Source organism: Capricornis sumatraensis, chromosome 12 (assembly GCF_032405125.1).
Source record: "Capricornis sumatraensis isolate serow.1 chromosome 12, serow.2, whole genome shotgun sequence".
NCBI lineage: Eukaryota > Metazoa > Chordata > Mammalia > Artiodactyla > Bovidae > Capricornis > Capricornis sumatraensis.
In genome coordinates this window covers 83,925,689-83,946,548 of record NC_091080.1, presented here as the reverse complement: position 1 = coordinate 83,946,548, position 20,860 = coordinate 83,925,689, and the positions used below count along the sequence as shown (strand labels likewise).

The 20,860-nt window shown below is 41.9% G+C and overlaps 1 protein-coding gene across 8 annotated transcripts in view; it reads left to right on the top strand.

The window, feature by feature from the left end:
* DOCK9 (dedicator of cytokinesis 9) overlaps positions 1-20,860 on the top strand; it is a 290,025-nt gene that overhangs the window by 160,753 nt on the left and 108,412 nt on the right. For all 8 annotated transcript variants that reach the window (XM_068984765.1, XM_068984764.1, XM_068984760.1 and 5 more), the window contains exons 5-9: positions 593-662; positions 2,391-2,486; positions 3,439-3,573; positions 9,096-9,270; positions 10,194-10,261. In XM_068984765.1, the coding sequence (XP_068840866.1) occupies positions 593-662; positions 2,391-2,486; positions 3,439-3,573; positions 9,096-9,270; positions 10,194-10,261 (544 nt within the window). The remainder of the gene's footprint in view (positions 1-592; positions 663-2,390; positions 2,487-3,438; positions 3,574-9,095; positions 9,271-10,193; positions 10,262-20,860) is intronic.

The window sequence follows — 20,860 nt, the reverse complement described above, 5'->3', positions numbered from 1 at the left end:
AATACCATCATCATTAAGACTGCTTTGCAGTCACTTCAAAGGCAGTGACCTCATTTAAGCTTCATATTAAAGTTATTCTGCTGCTGCTGCTACTGCTAAGTCACTTCAGTCATGTCTGACTCTGTGCAAACCCATAGACGGCAGCCCACCAGGCTTCGCCGTCCCTGGGATTCTCCAGGCAAGAACACTGGAGTGGGTTGCCATTTCCTTCTCCAATGCATGAAAGTGAAAAGTGAAAGTGAAGTCGCTCAGTCGTGTTGGACTCTTCATGACCCCATGGACTGCAGCCCTCCAGGCTCCTCCGTCCATGGGATTTTCCATGCAAGAGTACTGGAGTGGGTTGCCATTGCCTTCTTCGCCACGTCTTTATTTCTTCGTACACATTACCATTATTAATATGCCTAACTCCCAGCAAGCTATGCCATCTTGTCTGTATAGCTTTTGGGAGCAATGTCGTCAGTTGTTTCCATTCTTCAGCCAAGTGGCCCAGCTTTGGATTTGTTAAAGGCTTGTTCCTCTGATGTGAGAAGAAATGTGGCATCTCTTCATAGACTAGGTAATTCTAAAACAAGTTTCTTTCTTCTTTTTTAAGCAAATTGGCCAAGTTGGATAAACTTCCAGTTCATGTCTATGAAGTGGACGAGGAGGTCGACAAAGATGAGGTAGGATTGCTCGCTTATGGATTTAAAAATCGACTTAGTTCACAGTTAGATGATTTATTGGAAAATTACCAACATGTATCCAAAATAGGAATTAGAATGTTTCTTGAAACAGGGGAAGAATTTTTTTTTAATGTCTTGTTTGATTGAAATAATGGTCTCTGTTTCAACTGGACTGCATAGCATTGCCTGTTCCTCTGGTCCTTGTTTATTTGTTCTGAGATGGTTTTCAAAGGCAAGATTTGGCTACATTGTTAAAAAGATCAAGATAACTTAGATCCCAGGTTTAGGTTGTTTTTCAAGGGATATTTGACACAAACTGGCAGCCAGTAGGTTTTAAATGGCTGTTTCTTCAGGGAGAGCTTTGAGTGAAGTAAATGGGACCCAGAAGCTCTGATTTTAACCAGCCCACTTTCCCTACTGTTGGAGGATGGGTGATGACTAGGCATGTGTAAAGAATGCTGAGTTGGGGCATTAAGTGTATTGAGTGCACCTAGCAAGGAAAACCTAATAAAAAAGTTAGTACCACCTGTCTTTGCATTTCTTCTTCTCCCCTACTCAGCTCAATGTGGGCATTAATAATGTGCACAGCAGCGAAGTATTTCAGAAACCACTTTAGAAATATTCTGGGAAGAGTCAGTGGTCATTTGAAATGAAAAACAAGATATTAAAACCTTGGTGTGAATTAATAGTGAGAGGAGGACTGATAGAAATAACATGTAAGGGCACACAGCAAACTGTGAAATCCTAGGCAGGTGAGTTGTTTCTATTATTGCAGATAATAATGGCAGCAGTAAAATCACCAAGACTAAAATTGAGGTGATCTCAGACAAAGTATAAGATGGGTCCTTCTGCATTTATCTACTGGATTGTAGAAATAGAGATCATAATTAGACTAGTGCTTAGGAGGTATGAGCTGGGTGACTGACACTGTGTGGTCCTCTCTTCCTAAAGTTCCTACTGAAGTGTGTATTGGGCCCAGCCTTAAAGGGCATCACCAGGAGGTGATCTTAAGAGAATAAGGAAGGGGCCCAGATCAGTGTGTCATGGAAAGTTTGTGTATTTGTGTGTGTGTGTGTGTGTGTGTGTGTATTTCATGTCTGCTTATGGTATGTACAGATGTATACCTGACCTATTTTTTGCAGCATCTGGCCAGCCCATGCCCTTTTAAACCCAGATCTCAGAGTTGGGGTCAGAACTTGAAGAAACAAGTTTTATTAACTTTTCTAGCTGTTGCTCTTCCCTTCTCTCTCTCCCTGCTGTGTTCTCGCCTCTCTTTCCCTCTTTTCTATTGGCCCAGCATTTTATCTCTCCTTTCTCTATTGACTCATATTTCCTTCCTTTCTTATTCACCTTTCCCTGAACTAAGCCTCTGGGAAGTTTTCCAGAAATTTGCTTTTGTCTTCCAACTCTAGGGGAGTGTAATGTGAAAACATTTTTCATGAAACTGGGCGAGACCTTACAACTTGAGTGGTCGAGTATGGTATGTACTTTCTGTGGCTCATTAAACACTTAAAAATGAAACAACTTGGACTGGAACAAGCTTTGCTTTTTAATGGACTGGAGTTTGAAGAAATTTAGGCTTGTCTCTCTTATTTACTGGTAAGTGAACTTAGTAGGTTTAAGTGCCAGGCAGTTTCCAGTAAAGGAGTGAGGGGCCACCTGGCATGAATTGAACGGATCTGCCATCGGTGATAATGGGAGATTGACAGTGGTGTCCTTCTCTCTTAGGATGCCGCCTCCCTCGGCTCTCAGAAGGGTGGGATCACCAAGCACGGCTGGCTATACAAAGGCAACATGAACAGTGCAATAAGTGTGACCATGAGGGTAAGGAGGCCCATCACCCTGCTCTCCCCTGATTAAGCCTTTTCTGCTGTAGGTCTTGGAATGATGCTCAAGATGAATGGGTATGCTGTTCCTCCCAACAAAAGTGACATTGTCTGGTTAATTAGATGCTTCCCTGGTGATCAGTGATCGACCCTCACTGGTACAGTTTCCACCCCCTTCCGACCACCAGTGTGACAAGATTATTGGGAGGCTGGTGTGAAGGTGCAATTGCCATATAGCCTTTCTTTCTCTGAGTTGATTACAAAAGGGGTACTCAGTACCTCGTAGAGCATCACCAAGGGGCTACACCTAAGCAATTTTGCTTTTCTGCAACAAAATCAAGAAAAATGGAAATCAATGACTAAGGAAATATGGTTAAGTTGGAAAGGAGGCTGCCAAGAGAAAAGTAAAACTAGTGTAAAAACTATCCAGGAGAGAAGTAGGAGAAGAGAAAGACCAGAATTAATAGTAAAGAGAAGCAATGGAAGGGAGGTGGGGTGGGCAGGAGAGATAAAATTAAATCAGGGGAAATGCTGACTGTCATAACCCTGAGGCTGAAAAGTTGTCCAGTATCGTGAGGCCGAGAACACTTTCTACTCTGAGCGAGAAACCCTGGGGATTTGAGAAAGTTTCCATCCTTTCCAGCTTCATCCCAAATCAGAACTCACTGCCCCGATTCTGGGTGGTTATGTAAAAAATCTCTGATTCTCTGGGTGAGAAAAATGACCCAGGAATGTTAAGTGAACCAGCCCCTCAGAATTTAAATGCAGGGAAATTATTAGATGCAATGGAGAGTCTTAACTCACCCAGCTACCTGGGTGCTGGCCAGAATGAGATTTGTTTTGGAGAGAACTGAAATGGTTTTTACGTCAGGGCATCATTGTGAGTTATTGAGAGAGATTGTGGCTCCTTTCGTTTTGAAACAATCACTGTGTGTGTATTTTTCTCTCAGTCATTTAAAAGACGATTTTTCCACCTGATTCAACTTGGTGATGGGTCCTACAATTTGAATTTTTATAAAGATGAAAAGATCTCCAAGGAACCAAAAGGATCAATATTTCTCGACTCCTGTATGGGTGTGGTTCAGGTAAATATGAAACAAGTTTTATCATTGAGTTTTCTCATTTATAAAAATACTGTCTATGAATTAGCAGATTTAAGCAAACGCTTCCAAAAATGGCTATATTTGTGGTAGAAATATAATGGCAGATGTAAAAATTGAGTTTGTTTTTCATCAGTTTCGAAGACAGTGGGTGCGAGACAGGCAGAATTATGTTGTAGGAGGCCCGAGTGCTCTGGCAAATGTTTTTCTTCTTAAAACCTGGCTCATCTACTTTTTAACTGTGTGACCTTGGACCAGCTATTGACTGAAGTTTGTTCATATGCAAAATTCAGATAATGATATTTCCTTAGTAGGGTAAAAAAGTTAAAGGATTGGATGAATTAACTTGGAAATATTCAGGACAGTTCTTAGCATCTCAGTGATGACTTTTATCATCATATATATTGATCAAGAGGTTGGGTTTCAGGTGCAGACTGAGTTCATATCCCCATTCTACCACTGACCAGCTCTGTAACCTTGGAGATATGATTTAACTTCTCTGCACCTCAGTTTTCTCATTTGTTAAATGGGGCTAGTGATAGCACTGAATGTGGTTATGGAGAGGATTAATCAATACATGTAAAGAGCTTAGAACAGTGCTGGCACTTGGTAAGCATTCAGCCAATATTAGGTATTTTTGTTGCCATAAGTGCTGCTACAGTTGTAGAGTGAATCTTAAATGTTATTTTAATTATACATAATAGATGGCACTAGTGGTAAAGAACCCGCCTGCCAGTGCAGGAGATGTAAGAGACATGGGTTCAATCCCTGGGTCAGGAAGGTGCCCTGGTGAAGGACATGGAAACCCACTCTAGTATATTTGCCTGGAAAATCCCACAGACAGAGGAGCCTGGTGGGTTACAGGCCATAGGGTCAGACTGGAGTGACTTAGCACACACGCAGTACATGAGCATGTTAATATTATAGAAGATTAGACAGTACAGGTAGTGCAGAAGTCCCTGTCGGCCCCCATCTTTCCCTTTCTCAAAGAGCTGCCGTTAACAGTTTGATGTGGCTCCTTCCGTACCTGTGCGGAATTGCCTTTGAAAGCAGGTTGGCAGTTTCTCCATCTGCACCTTCATCCGTCCATCCACTTATCCCCTCCCCTCCCATTTCCCAGGAAGATCTAAGGTAGCAATTTACAAGGATACCAAAAATATAGGATATTATAAATTTAAAGTGGGTGTGAAAGGTGAACCAGGAGTCAGAGTAGGGAAGAGACAAGGTGGGATTAGAGGGAAAAGCATATATTTTAAAGAACTAATGCCTTCTATGGGTGGGTGACACACTGGCTCTGCGCTTTCTAGCTCGGAGACCCATTTGGTTGTACAGTGTCTGTAGATACAGACAACCCAATTAGTCAGAAGCTATCCAAGTAATCTCAGAATGAAGCCCATTCAGACATTTCTCTTAGGGGCCCTCATACAGAGAGCACTGTGTGATTAATGAACAATCTCCTTGAGACTCCTCACAATAGACACAGTCACCGTGATCAGAGAATGCTTCCTTAAAATGAGTCAGTATCTGCTGATGACATCGGCCCAAGGCTCGGTCCTTTAAGAAGGGTTGTTTTGTGGGGCCAGTGTAACTAAGGTTAGAGACACAGCTCTCTGGTTTGGCCCTTGCTTATGTATTGACATGTTTATTTAGAATTAAATTCTGTTTTCCTCCAAAATAGTATGTTCATTTGGTTTAAATGTCAAAGAGCACAGAGAGGAAGCACTAAAGGTACATTCCTGCCAGCATCACCCTCACTTTGCCCACTCCCCACTCCCTGAAATGATCATTTTCAACTTTTCCCACTATTTTCAAATTTTTTCTGGGCTCTATGTCCATATTGCTAGATAAGGAATGTTCGCTTCTCTTTGTTCATCAACTGTAGATGTTATGTGATGCTAGAGAGGATTTCAGTTCCTGCAGTCCTCCTTCCTGCTCTAATCTGAACCAGTTCAGATTAGATGGTGACTCTGTACAGTCACCATCCTGGAAATTCCCTTTGCCTTCCTCCCTGTGTGAGAGTCCCTGTTTTCAGGATCCTGTGTCATCTTCTTTCACCCTTTGCTTTCTTACTTGAGAGGAACACATCCTCCAATTGCTTCCTGAGAAATTATTCATAGGATCTTAGTTTTTTTAGTTAGTCTGTCTATAGACACCTGTAGTTTTGCATTCATACTTGATTGACAGTTTGGCTGGGTATCAAAATCCAAGGTGAAATTTACCTTAGTTAGACATTGAAGATCTTCCATTGTCTTCTAGGTGCTAGTGTTATTTTTGGAGTCTGATGCCATTCTTATTCCCTATTGATCTTCTCTGTATCCCTAATGGATGGTAACCTGAAGTTTAGGTTATTGTGTCTTAACTTTGTTCTTGTTTTTTTTTTTTTTTTTAGTAGCTTTTTTGGTGAAGCATAACATATAAATAGAAACCACACAATGAATGTGTTGTTACTAAGTTTGGGTCTCTGTTGTCTGTGTGTGCTGAGAACTCTGATCTTGTTCTGGAGACTCTGTCCTGCATGTTCTGTTCACCTACATCTTGTGAACTCTGGACAGTCTCTTCAGTCAGCAGAACTGTTGGACTCTGTTCAGGCTCACCTTTCTGGGTCCAGGCAGAGAGCTAAGGTGCTGATAGGGCTCACCTCATTCATTTCCTTTATTGGAGATCATAGGGCTGCACTGATGGTTGCAAAATATCTGGAAACAGTTGTTTCATCTCTTTTGCCCAGTTTTCTAGTAGTTAATAATGGGAGAAGAAGTCCAGACTTTGTTGTTTCATCACAGTGAGCATGGAAGTTAGGGGTCAGATGGGTCCAGACTCAGATGGCTGCAGGTGCCAAACCAATAAGTTAGGTGGAAGAGGTGTGCTTGTAAAGCAATGGGGAATGCTGGGGCCTCTGACGAACTGGAACACAAGGGCTCCCTTCAATGGGGAGCTGATGCTGCTGGTGGCCCTGCCAGCTCAAGGCTGCTAGATCATCTGAGTTTTTTTTTAGGAAAACCAGAAATACAAAATTTTAGTTAAATCCTGGTCTTTTAAATTACCGATGGTTACAACAACAGCAGAAACCCACAAACACTGTGCAGGACTGAAATTTTAAAAGGGGGTGGAATACAGGAAAGTGTACCTAGGCCCTAGGTCGAGATGACAGCACCCCTTAATGTCCACTGAAAATTATTTTTGCATCAACTGCTAATTGACCCCACGGTGCTCTCAGCTTGTGACCCAGCCTCAGCTGAAAGCTGCCACTATGTAAACCAAATTATATCAAAGAATATTTATTCACCACATAAAGGGAGGCAGACCACAGTGCATTATCAATGACAGTGAAGTAACTTCTTGAGTGGAATTTCCAAGTGGGAGTTTCATTTGTATTCTTGACCTGAGAGACCTTTTCAGTTACATTTTAGTTGAATTTTCTATCACTGACTTTTTAAAAAAATGTTTAAAGCAAAACGATATATAATTGGTAACGTCATGTGGAAAGTAGAAATAATTACTTTTGTTTTATAAGATAGTTGCGATGCCTGTTTTCAGCAGAGTATATTGATGGTCTGCAATATGGAGTCAGTGCATAGATGGTCTGCAATGCAGAGTAGTGCATAGATGGTCTGCAGTACAGAGTCAACACATAGATGGTTTGCACCAAAGAATTCCTGAACATTTTGTCTCTGGAGCATATTTCAGACTCTGCGGTTCTGAACTCAGTGGCCATCACGTCCTTTATATTTTTGTAGGTGTGGTGGATGGCATTTTGCATTTAATGAATTGTATCTAAGGCTTCAAAATTTTTAAATCATTTGTTTCTATCTCCATATCTGTTTGTAAGCTAATCACCAAAATTAATGGCTTAAGTATTACAGGTTTGTTTTTTTTCCCCTAATATTGCTTTTGGACATTGTAAAAAAGTTAGTTGATCAATGCTGTGAGTTCAAAGAAATGCCTAAACTAAAATTTAAAAATAGACCCGAAATGACTCTTGAGCCCCTATTTTAGGACTTTGAAGTTGAGTACACTTATTTTGTGGAGAATGAAACTGAGGCTCAGAGAGAGGAATAACTGGGAATCAAGACCTGCTGCTAGCCCCACGTTTACCATATTTTTCTAATAAGAAGTGCATGAGGAGTGCTGAGAACTCCTTTCACACCTGCCTTCGACCCCTCCTCTGACGCTTGCTGTGAAGTACGCCCATGGCATGATGGTCCACATGCTCCTCAGGAGCAGCTCTCTCCTGAAAACCATGCTGTAGAGGACTCAGAGCTGCCTTTGGGAGGCCACCCTGTCTCTGAGACCTTCACTGAGGCCCCCCAGGGCCAGCGGCTAACCAGCCAGCATTTTAATGAGTGAGCTGTCTGCCTGGCCCCAGCACGTAGGTGGCAGTGTGTGACGTCACGTCCCTCACCCTGTCCTCGCCAGGAGTCTTGTGTCATACTCCTCGGAGCTGAACCTCTGTCTAGTGCAGGCCCCAGGGTGACTGTACCCCCAGGGGAAGATTGATATTATCTGGAGGCAAGTTTGTATCGTCACAGCTGGGAGGTATGCTACTGGCATCCGGGGGTAAGGCCAGGCTGCTTCCACACAGGCTGCAGGGCCCAGGACCGTTCCCGTTAACAGAGGGCCCAGGAGTCAGCAGTGCCCAGATGCAGAAACCCTGGTCTCCCAGCACATTCATCCTTTGAATACAGTGCACGTGGACTACGGTTTTTATACTTTGGGCAGAAAAGCTGGGGGCATGAGGGAAGCTAGGGGAAGGGAGGCCTGGTGTCTAAATACCTTCTGAGACTCGTAAGTGGTGAGAAAGTTCCAGGTAACGAAGTCAAACCTACTGCTAAATAATAGCAGTGTTTAATAGTGTTTGTCGCTCAATTGTGTCCAACTCTTTGCAACCCCACAGACAGCAGCCCGCCAGGCTCCTCTGTCCATAGGACTCTCCAGGCAAGAATACTGGGGTGGGTTGCCTTTCCCTTCTCCAAGGGGTCTTCCTGACCCAGGGATCGAACCTGGGTCTCCTGCATTGCAGGCAGATTCTTTACCATCTGAGCCACCATGGAAGTCCACTGATAATGGTTTGCTTTAAAAATGTGATACCACATATTACTTCATTAAAAAAAAATAGGAGCTAGAGAAATTGAAAATTTTCAGTGAACTTTCATTCATTCAGATATTTTTCAAGGGCCTATTACCTTCCAGGCAGTGTTCTAGAAACAGGGTTGAAGGAGGGAAGAACAGAAATCTCTGCCCTGAGGAGCTCCCATTCCATTGGATGGTCCAGACAGCAAATAAGATAAATATGTAAAACCTGTAATGTGTCAGATGGGAAAATAAAGCCACGAAGAAGATAAATCAGGGAAGGTGGAGAGTGATGAGGGCTGAAGGGGAAGGGGCTTGCTTTTTTAAATGACTCGATCTGAAATGCCGGTGAGATAGTACTCACCAGCAGACAATAAAGAGAATTTTCAAGGGTGTCCCAATTCTTCTAAAATGTTTCTTTCCCTCCTTCCCCCTTTCAGAACAACAAAGTCAGACGTTTTGCTTTTGAGCTCAAGATGCAGGACAAAAGTAGTTACCTATTGGCAGCAGACAGTGAAGTGGAGATGGAAGAGTGGATCACAGTTCTGAACAAGATTCTCCAGCTCAACTTTGAAGCTGCGATGCAGGAAAAGCGGAACGGAGACTCTCATGAAGGTAGGGAGGTGTGGCTCTCTCCAGGTGTGCGAACGCTCCACTGTGTCTTCCCTTCCCCCAGAGGATGCAGGAAGTAGATTACTGACAGGTACATGGAAGTGGGACACACGTGAGCTCCTTACAGATGGGCTGTTGGCCTTACAGTAGGATGTCCTACACTGACATCATTTGTGTAAGGAAATCGTGTAATGGGAAGAACCACAGCTTTGGAGGCAGAAAGGAAGACCTGAGTTCAAGTCCCAGCAATACCAGTCGTCAGTGGTGAGACCTCAGGCGAGCTCCCTGTTTTCAGAGCCTTGGTTTACTCACTTGTAAAGTAGGAATAAAAACGGAACTTGCTGGTTGGTGGGAAGGTTAAGCAAGGTAATGAATCTCAAGTGCCTGGCTGAGAGTCAGCACTTAAAATGCTAATTATGGTTTTTATTGTTATCGTTAATCATATCCTTTGGAATTTTCAAGTCAGGGTTAGAATGGGCAGAAGCCACAGATTAAATCAGTGGGTGGGGAAATCTGGCTACATTCTTGACAATTCACATTTTATTTCAGGCCCTTGGACAGGTGATTCCCAACCCTGCTGGCTGTGCCTTAGAAGTGCCTGGGAACCTTTAACAGATGCCCTTCCCTTTCTCCCACGAGAGATTCTGTTTTAGTTGGCCCAGTGGGTGTGGCCACGTGGCCTGCTGTCCATAGCTAATGACAGTTCTGCTTAAACACTGCCCATGCTGTTCCACCATCAAATATTCTGCGCTCACCCCCGGGCCTGGCATCAGCAGTTTTTAAAAGCCCTGAGGTGTTTCTGTTGGGTATCCAGATTGAAAACCACAGTGTTCCAGGCCACATAAGAGAAACAGCCTTCCTTCTCCTGTTTTAAATAAAATACATTCAACTACAAGTGACTTGGGTGATCTCTTTTACTGTTTTAGATGATGAACAAAGCAAATTGGAAGGTTCTGGTTCCAGTTTAGATAGCTACCTGCCTGAACTTGCCAAGGTAACCTCATGTTAAATCTTCCACTCTTCATAGGATGGTGTTGAAATGCTTCACAAATACATGGTAGTGAGCTACTAAACTCATGGTGTGGTTACTGCGAATTTTTGACCACAGGCTTTGGTGAGGTAAAATACCGTTGCTGACCCGAGTCGGGTTTCAGTTTGTTTTCCAGAAAGTGCCTTGTGACATATTCTTTTTTTTGTTCTTCTTTGTTTTTCCTCCATGATATTTCATACCACATTACACATATTGAAGAAATAACCAAGATGCACAGGTAAATGTTTCCATGGTAACATGTCTGTGTTCACACATATGCTCTCTTATTTAAGTTAATAGAGACAATTCCAAAGAGGATGGATCTGTATTACTAGTAATCTTGTTACTGCACCAAAAAGAGTTGCCTGAGTTATATGAATTGTTCCTGGGTCACTCTAAATGGAAGAACAAAATAGTTATACCTGTTTTTTTTATCTAATTTTGAGAAGCTCAGAAATTACCGAAAAGCACAGAGAAGATCAAAACATCCACATTCCCACCACCCAGATTCCACATCTGTTACTGTATTGTTCTTTCAGTTTCAATATCTTTTAAAGAAATAAAATATCCTTTATAGTTGAAATTGTTTTTTTAAGCATCATCCTTACTCCATTCCCTTCTTCCCTTACAGCCTCATCTAGAGACAACCACTGTTATGGATTTTCTAGGGATACCTCTTTTTGTTTTTCTTATCTTTACCAGTATATCTATCATAATAATATACAGCTGTGTGTTGCATGTTTAAAATGTTATTTAAATGATTACGTAGTTTTCTGTACTTGCTTTTATTTTTAATTCAGCCTCATTTTTGAGATCCATCCAAGTTGATATATAGATCGAATTCATACCCTTTATTGCATGTGTAAGCATTTTATTTTAGCAGTTCTCTTATTTTCATTTTTTTTTCTATTACAAACAATGCTACAGTGAATGTCCTTGTACTTGTCTCCTTGTGTGCATCGATGAATGATTCTTTTTAAATGAGAGAAATATCTTTGTCTTCTTTGGCCCTTTATATTCTTACTCTGTTATTCCCTTTTTATTCTGTCTCTTTTTTGTGTGTGAGAATACAGTGAAATAGAGACCCTACACACCCACATCTTAAACACTGTAATAGAAAACATGGTTTATCTATATACCATTATAAATAGACTGGCATTCAACATTGACCTTTACTTTAAGACAACATAGCTGTTCTAAAATATAAAACTTACCTCCCTGGCTGGGACTTGAGAATATTGTTTTTCTTTGGAATTTGACCGTTACCAGAGTGTCTTTTTAGCACCTGCCTATTAAAGCTAATTTTAGTGCCACCATTGTAACCTTCTAGGCTGGAAGAGTTTTGGCTTATGTGTTTGTTTGTGTTATGAACTTCTGTGTACCATATTTACGTTGAGATTTCTTTTTTGTTTCTGGATGTTTTGGGGTTTGTGATTTCTCAAAGCAAAATGTTTGTTAAAACAGATAATATATGCAGTTCAGTCTATAATTCAAAAAAGTAACTTTGTCCATTTACTGGGTGAACACAGTGGACACCTAAGAGAAGGCTCATATTATTTGAGCTTTGTTTTTGTTGTTGTTCAGTCACTCAGTTGTGTCCAACTCTTTGTGACCCCATGGACGGCAGCATGCCAGGCTTCCCTGTCCTTCACTATCTCCCAGAGCTTGCTCAAACTCTCGTCCATTGAGTCAGTGATGCCATCCAACCATCTCATCTTCTGTCGCCCCTTTCTCCTCTTGCCCTCAATCTTTCCCAGCATCAGGGTCTTTTCTAATGACTCAGCTCTTCACATCAGGGGGCTAAAATATTGGAGCTTCAGCTTCAGCATCAATCTGAATCAATCCTTCCAGTGAATATTCAGGACTGATTTCCTTTAGGATGGACTGGTTTGATCTCCTTGCAGCCCAAAAGACTCTCAAGAGTCTTCTCCAACACCACAGTTCAAAAGCATCAATTCTTTGGTGCTTATCTTTCCTTATGGTACAACTCTCACATCCATACATGACTACTGAAAAAACCATAGCTTTGACTTTGTGGACCTCTGTTGGTGAAATAATGTCTCTGCTTTTTAGTATGCTGACTAGGTTTGTCATAGCTTTTCTTTGAGCTTAATACTAAGTAGAAGTCTGTATTTTTCCTGTGAAGACATATAAGAGCCATGCCTTCCTTTTTTCTCTTATTGACTACTGCTACCTGGACAGCATGATTTAGAATTCCTTGGTTGCCAAACTTAAAGGAGACATAGATCACATACATTTATTCTTTAAAGAGTATATTTATAAGATAGATTTGAAGCTGTTTTCAAACAGTGGGTAACGACCAACTTAGCTGAAGCTATTTTAATTGGTAAAAGGTAATTAAATTGGTTTTAACCTCCATTTCTCATTTATTTTTTGTTTTAATGTTTTATTTATCAATTTTTTCTTTTAACTGAAATAGGACTTACATAGAGTGACGTGCCCAGGCACTAAGTGTATAGCTTGCTGGATTTCACGTTGGCACACCCACAGAACCCCCACCCATGTCAACATATAGAACATTTCCAGCACCTCAGCAGACTGTCTTGTATCCTCCGTCTCAGCTGATACCCTTACCGTTTAGACCTCTATTACCGTAGATTAGTTCTAACTCTTCTAGAACTTCCTAAAAATGGAAGCATATATACGTACTCTTTGTGGCAGGCTTCTTAAGCTCAACAGTATGTGACCCAGAATAAAAAAGTGGATAGAATTGCATAGAGAATACTAAAGTGCCCTCCCCTTAATAATGATAGATATTAAGATACTATATATCATGCATATAAACATGTATATATGGAGAGAGAGAGAGTATGTGTGTGTGTGGTTGTGATGTAAATGTATTTCTTACTTCGAGTCATGGTCGAAATCTAAAAAGTACAGCATAATAAGGGGCTTTAGCCAGACATCCTGGAATGTACAGTCAAGTGGGCCTTAGAAAGCATCACTACGAACAAAGCTAGTGGAGGTGATGGAATTCCAGTTGAGCTATTTCAAATCCTGAAAGATGATGCTGTGAAAGTGCTATACTCAATATGCCAGCAAATTTGGAAAACTGAGCAGTGGCCACAGGACTGGAAAAGGTCAGTTTTCATTCCAATCCCAAAGAAAGGCAATGCCAAAGAATGCTCAAACTACCGTATAATTGCACTCATCTCACATGCTAGTAAAAGTAATGCTCAAAATTGTCCAAGCCAGGCTTTAGCAGTACGTGAACCGTGAACTTCCAGATGTTCAAGCTGGTTTTAGAAAAGGCAGAGGAACCAAAGATCAAATTGCCAACATCTGCTGGATCTTGGAAAAAGCAAGAGAATTCCAGAATAACACTGATTTCTGCTTTATTGACTATACCAAAGCCCTTGACTGTGTGGATCACAATAAACTGTGGAAAATTCTGAAAAAGATGGGAATACCAGACCATCTGACCTGCCTCTTGAGAAACCTATATGCAGGTCAGGAAGCAACAGTTAGAACGACATGGAACAACAGACTGGTTCCAAATAGGAAAAGGAGTACGTCAAGGCTGTATATTGTCACCCTGCTTATTTAACTTCTATGCAGAGTACATCATAAGAAACGCTGGGCTGGAAGAAGCACAAGCTGGAGTCAAGATTGCTGGGAGAAATATCAATAACCTCAGATATGCAGATGACACCACCCTTATGGCAGAAAGTGGAGAGGAACTAAAAAGCCTCTTGATGAAAGTAAAAGAGGAGAGTGAAAAAGTTGGCTTAAAGCTCAACGTTCAGAAAACGAAGATCATGGCATCCGGTCCCATCACTTCATGGGAAATAGATGTGGAAACAGTGTCAGACTTTATGTTTTGGGGCTCCAAAATCACGGCAGATGATGATTGCTGCCATGAAATTAAAAGATGCTTACTCCTTGGAAGGAAAGCTAAGACCAACCTAGATAGCACATTCAAAAGCAGAGACATTACTTTGCCAACAAAGGTCCATCTAGTCAAGGCTGTGGTTTTTCCAGTGGTCATGTATGGACGTGAGAGTTGGACTGTGAAGAAAGCTGAGTGCTGAAGAATTGATGCTTTTGAACTGTGGTGTTGAAGAAGACTCTTGGAGAGTCCCTTGGACTGCAAGGAGATCCAACCAGTCCATCCTAAGGGAGATCAGTCCTGGGTGTTCATTGGAAAGCCTGATGCTGAAGCTGAAATTCCAATACTTTGGCCACCTCACGTGAAGAGTTGACTCATTGGAAAAGACCCTGATGCTGGGAGGGATTGGGGGCAGGAGGAGAAGGGGACAACAGAGGATGAGATGACTGGATGGCATCGCCTACTCGATGGACATGAGTTTCAGTAAACTCCGGGAGTTGATGATGGACAGGGAGGCCTGGCATGCTGCAATTCACGTGGTCAGAAAGAGTCGGACATGACTGAGCGACTGAACTGATAAGGGGCTTAACTGTTGTTCCCCCTCCCCACCCGCCAGCCCATCTCATGCCAGCTCTCAAGTGTTCTAAAACCATTTTACTTAAAGAAGGTAGAAAAAGACAGAAGGTAATTTTCAAAGGGAAAAAGAAAAATTAAGCTGTGCCATCACTCATCGGCATGCTGTGGTGCAGCAGCTGACCCTGTGGGGCAGGTGTCTGTCAGCAAGACCTCTTATCCAGGCGCCTGCTTGGTGGCCAAATACAGTATGAGGGGCTCAGGCACCTGTGTGCCTGGCTCTCAGCCCCTCCATCATCCAGGGCCCCGAGTGTGAGTGGTTTTGACTGTTTCCAACTCCCTTCAGTGTTTCTGGAGCGGGGATCATCGGTACCTGTTAAGAAAGGAGGAAGGTTGATTGATCATTGGTTATCCTGATTTTAGAAGGAATGGATTCCAGAGCTGCAGAATCTGAGACTGAATCGGGGGAGGTGGGGAGCAAGGCTGTAGTCCCACAGCTGTACGAGAAGGGAGAGTTTAGTCAAGGGGATGAGGAAGTTAAGGGGTCAGTAGTGGGAAACGGTCCATGGGGAGATCAGGTCACCGTTGAGCTGGATTGCAGAGAAAGGACTAGAACAATGAGGGCAGGCCAAGGTGTAATTTAATGGCAGGCTCCTCAGCGCAGCCCCTCTTTCTGCTTCATTCATCCTGTTGCCTCAGCTTTTGTTTTCTGCTGTGATTGAGACATAACCAAACAGGATGTGAGCGACAGGAAGTTGTTTTAGTACAAAAATAGTTGATATTTCATTGTGGAATGTAATGCAGGGGCCCTTGACATACAGTAGGAGTGATGTGAACTCAGGTTTTGGGCATATTTTGTATATTCCTGGCCCTTTGGTTGCTGGTACATCTAGTACTGGACATCTTCATTGTTTTCTGATGGGGGCATACTGTGTATACGCTAAAACCTATTCTTTTCCTTTTGTTGTCTAACACAGAACCAAATATTTGTTTGTTTTAAATGTACCAGTATTTAAAGTATCAAGAGTACATAGTCTTATAAACATGTTTATGAAATATACAAACTGTAGATAAAGTTAGTTGATTGGTTTCTCCTCTTCAGTGTCAAGGGGTAATACGGTAAACCTGATTACTATTTATTTGATAAATATTTTTTTTCTGGTTACATTTACCTTAGGTAACATTGGAATGAATATGCACACACATATATATATCGTCTCCTGTGTAAAGATAGTATGAAGAAAACTCTCATTCTCCTTATATTTTCCTCCATAACTTTTCTATTTTTGTGTTCTTGCTGTACTCAAAAACAGCCGCTCAGTCTTAATTTGGTCTCCCCAAGTGGCTGGGAAAGAGAACCATTGTTTCATGCTAAACCAAAATTGCTCCCATCCTATTACTGTGTAACTTGTTTTTAGGGAATGAATTTACCTTCCTAGGTAAATTTTATACAGTTGAATGCAGACTAGAGTGTGGTGTTTCAGATTTTATAGTCTGACTGACGTTCAGTAAGCATCAGGGTGCCAAGCTCACAAGTATTTGTTAGAAACCAAAGAATTTCAGACACCTTCTCTGAGTTTTTAAACCACATTGTAATAAATGCTTCCTTCCCTGTATCCTAGTCCAGAAAACGATGTCATTGTGTTACGACACAAAGGAATTGGCTAGGGTTGTGTTTGTGAGGTCAGCTGGCATTCCATTTCTTGGGCTTCCTTATCTAGAATGTTTTATTGCAGCTTTGTGTCACAGAGGGTGCGATAGTAGTCCCAGGGAGTTAAATATCAGGGAAGTAGTAGAAACAAATCATGACAGCTTTGTAAATTAAAAAGTATATATTCTGACTTCAAAGGATTTTGCAAAGTCTTCCTATTTCCAACCCATTGTGTTTGAATGAGCCAACAGTCAGAATATTTTTCTGATGACTCACCCTCAAAGTACGATGCTCTGGCCTCCTATTGTTTTACCTGCTCAGAGGTAAACTTAAGTTGTTCAGTTCAATTCAGTTCAGTCATTCAGTCGTGTCCAACTCTGTGACCCTATGGACTGCAGCACACTAGGCCTAAACTCTGCAGTAGCTCTTCTCGGAACTCTTGAATGGATGGTTCATAACTGAAGAAAGGAAGAAACCATTGTCAGGGTGCATCACTAGTGATTAAACTTGGGCTTTACAGGAGTGGGTGGAATGGCTTTTGTTTTAGACAATTCATTCTCTTCTGTGATTTCTGAGAAGTGTCAGTTTTTACAGAGAATGGCTCTGTCGTTACTTTTCTTTCTCCATTTTCCTCTCGGTTTCCTGTACATGGAACCCAAAGTATCAGATGGACAGTGGGTAGGATGGCAGCAACTGGGTTTGGGGAGGAGCAATTGCATTATTCTTCCATCCACAGTATGGACGGACCTCAGGTTATTTTAAGAGCAGGGCTGGTTTCTGTCACTTTGAGAAGTGCTGGACAGCATTGTCTGTGGGCTATTTTTTTTACAGTTCTGTTTCGTGGGCTCTTAGATTGTGAAAGTACTTCGGTTCTGTTCGGGTCAGTCACTCAGTCGTGTCTGACTCTTTGCGACCCCATGAACTGCAGCACGCCAGGCCTCCCTGTCCATCACCAACTCCCGGAGTTCACCCAGACTCATGTCCATCGAGTTGGTGATGCCATCCAGCCATCTCATCCACGGTCGTCCCCTTCTCCTCCTGCCCCCAATCCCTCCCAGCATCAATGAGTCAAGTCTTCGCATGAGGTGGCCAAAGTACTGGAGTTTCAGCTTTAGCATCAGTCCTTCCAAAGAAATCCCAGGGCTGATCTCCTTCAGAATGGACTGGTTGGATCTCCTTGCAGTCCAAGGGACTCTCAAGAGTCTTCTCCAACATCACAGTTCAAAAGCATCAATTCTTCGGCGCTCAGCCTTCTTCACAGTCCAACTCTCACATCCATACATGACTACTGGAAAAACCATAGCCTTGACTAGATGAACCTTAGTTGGCAAAGTAATGTCTCTGCTTTTGAATATGCTATCTAGGTTGGTCATAACTTTTCTTCCAAGGAGTAAGTGTCTTTTAATTTCATGGCTGCAGTCACCATCTGCAGTGATTTTGGAGCCCAAAAAAATAAAGTCTGCCACTGTTTCCACTGTTTCCCCATCTATTTCCCATGAAGTGATGGGACCGGATGCCATGATCTTCATTTTCTGAATGTTGAGCTTTAAGCCAACTTTTTCACTCTCCTCTTTCACTTTCATCAAAGTACTTACTACCAAAATTTATTTTATTTCATTGTCTTTACTAGAACTTAAGTGAAAATAACTCTGATGCTTGAAGGGCTTGGGGGCAGGAAGAGAAGGGGACGACAGAGGATGAGATGGCTGGATAGTATCACTGACTCGATGGACGTGAGTCTGAGTGAACTCCGGGAGTTGGTGATGGACAGGGAGGCCTGGCGTGCTGCGATTCACGGGGTCACAAAGAGTTGGACACGACTGAGCGACTGAACTGAACTGAAGTGAAAATAATGTGTTTTCTATAATAAGTAAAAATATTCAAAGTCACATAAAGAAAAGTTCATCTTTTCCCTTCAACCTCCATCCCCACATTCCTGAGAGCACCAAATGTTATTAACCTGTTATAGTTTCTCCTTCATTAAACCAATTGCTCATGGAAACATATACACATGTGTAGTGGTTTCAGTTATTTGTTTTTTAATGTGCTCATGATATATACATTACTCTGAAACTTGCTCTACCACTTAAAAATATTTGTTTAAGGGTCTCTCTAGGGCCATACAGGGTCTAGTTCACTCATTTCCATCAGTTCAGTTCAGTCGCATGGTCTTGTCCTATTCTTTGTGACCCCATGGACTGCAGCATGCCAGGCTTCCCTGTCCATCACCAGCTCCTGGAGTTTGCTCAAACCCAGGTGCATCAAGTTGGTGATGCCATCCAACCGTCTCATCCTCTGTCATCCCATTCTCTTCCTGCCTTCAATCTTTTGTCTTCAAACTCATTTCCATAGCTGCATAATATTCCAAATATGGATACTGCACACTTTATTTAGTCATCTCCCTATTCACGAGCATCTAGATAATTTTCTGTTTTTAGCCTACCCAAGCACTGCACAATAAACATCGTAACATATATAAAACTTAAATACTCACACTCTTATTTCAGTACTAGGAATTCCCCAAGGTGGGATTTCTGGGTCACAGTTTATCATGTTTTTAGTGCTTTAAATATTACCAGGTTACTTCCCCAAAAGGTTGTAACAACTCATATTCCTGTTTCTCTGCATCCAGAGGAATAAGAAATGATGTCTCACTGCTCGAATTTCTATTTTACTGCTTAGCAGTGATATTTTTCATATTTTCATGTTTATTTGCCATTTGGTTTTTTTGCTGCCTGACTTGCCTATTTATATTCTTTACCTTTTTTTTTTTTTCTGGTCTAATAATTAAAGAGTGTTGGTACTGAAACCAGACAACCTTGGTTGGAAGCCAGATTTCTATTTAGTGTTATGAGTTTGGAGCAAACTTTGGAGAAAAGTGTTTGCTCCAAACATGTCCCTCACGCCTCAGTGTTTTCTCCTAAACAAGGATAATAATAAGACTTGCCTCCTAAGGTTGTACCAAATTTAAATGGGCTTTTAGGGTAATATCTAGCATAGGCTGTTATGAATGAATACCCCCTTTTATCACTATGATGCCTTCTTGTATTTTATTATTCCCTGGCTCTGGGGCAAAGCCACATTTTCTTACTGCCTAAGTTTTACTTGGTAATTGTTTCAAACACTATTTATCAGACGTACCCTCTTTTTAAAGCACTCGAGGCCTTGGGAGGGCTGGGAGGAACTTTAAGAAGCTGAGCCTGCTTTTTATCTATCTCAGAGCAGAGCTGTTGATGTGTGTAAGGTAGAGTATACACTTTGAGGTTATTTTTACATCTAACATTGTCCCTTCTTCCCCATTAAGTGGTTTTTCTGGTGAAGAATATATCTCTTGGATATTAGTGGCAACATTAGCATGTTTTGAATCTATTTTGGCTAGTTGATTTTTTTTTTTTTTGAGTGTATCTGCATCCCTGTTTGCCCTCCAATTATATGGAGCTCTTAGCAGTCATTCCTGCTTTGTTCATTTCTCATCTCCTAGCATCTCCTAGTCTGCTTGAGTCAACAAACATCTTTCAGAAAGGCACCAGGGAATACTTCTACATTAAGGACCCATTCCCTGGTGGCTCAATGATAAAGAGTCTGCCTGCCAATGCAGGAGACATAGGAGTCTCGGGTTCAATCCCTGGTTCGGGAAGATCCCCTGGAGTAGGAAATGGCAACCGATTCCACTATTTTTGCCTGGAAAATTCTATGGACAGAGAAGCCTGGTGGGCTGCAATCCATGGCATTGCACAGTCAGACATGACTGAGAGCACGCTCTCCTGCTACTATGCCAGCTGTGCTCCAGTGTCTGAGATTATAAAGTTTGCCCTTGTTCAAAGACTCCAGCAGAAATTCAGGAGAAGAATGTGTCACTGTGGGTGGTGGCTCACAGCATGTAGTACTGATGTTTTTGTTAGGAAACCTCATGGACAAAGTAAAGCAAATTCTTCTTTGGGTTCAGTTAAGTATATTCTGTGTGCACATATTCTGGCCCTTTTGATGTGAAAAACTAGGAAAAATGATGGGCTTGACAGTTTTCAAACTTTGTCCACCCCCTCCCAGCCGCCCTGCCATGGGCAAAAGCATGAGCTGATCTGTAGGAAGGCCCCTGAGCCTCCAGAAGCCTTAAAGCTGCAGGGAGAGGATCAAGATCAACTTTGTCATGGAAAGAGACTGGAGCCAGCACCTTGTTGAACATGTTTACTGGGAAATGAAAACCGAGTCCAAGGGGGCTGAGTGGCTTGCTCAGGTTCACACAGCTAGTTCACAACTGAACTAGAACTAATACCCAGTTTCTTAGCTGATATTCTGGTGGTCATTTCATTCTGCTCGATGTAGACAGTTGTTTAAATACAGTCATGATAGAGTTTGGGTCATTGTATTACAGGTAGATTCTTTACTGTCTGAGCCACCTGGGAAGCCCTTGCATCATGGCTAAAAACATTTTAGAATAACTCCATGGCTGGGAAAATGAAGAAGATGCTTAATTTCCAATTGGCCGTGA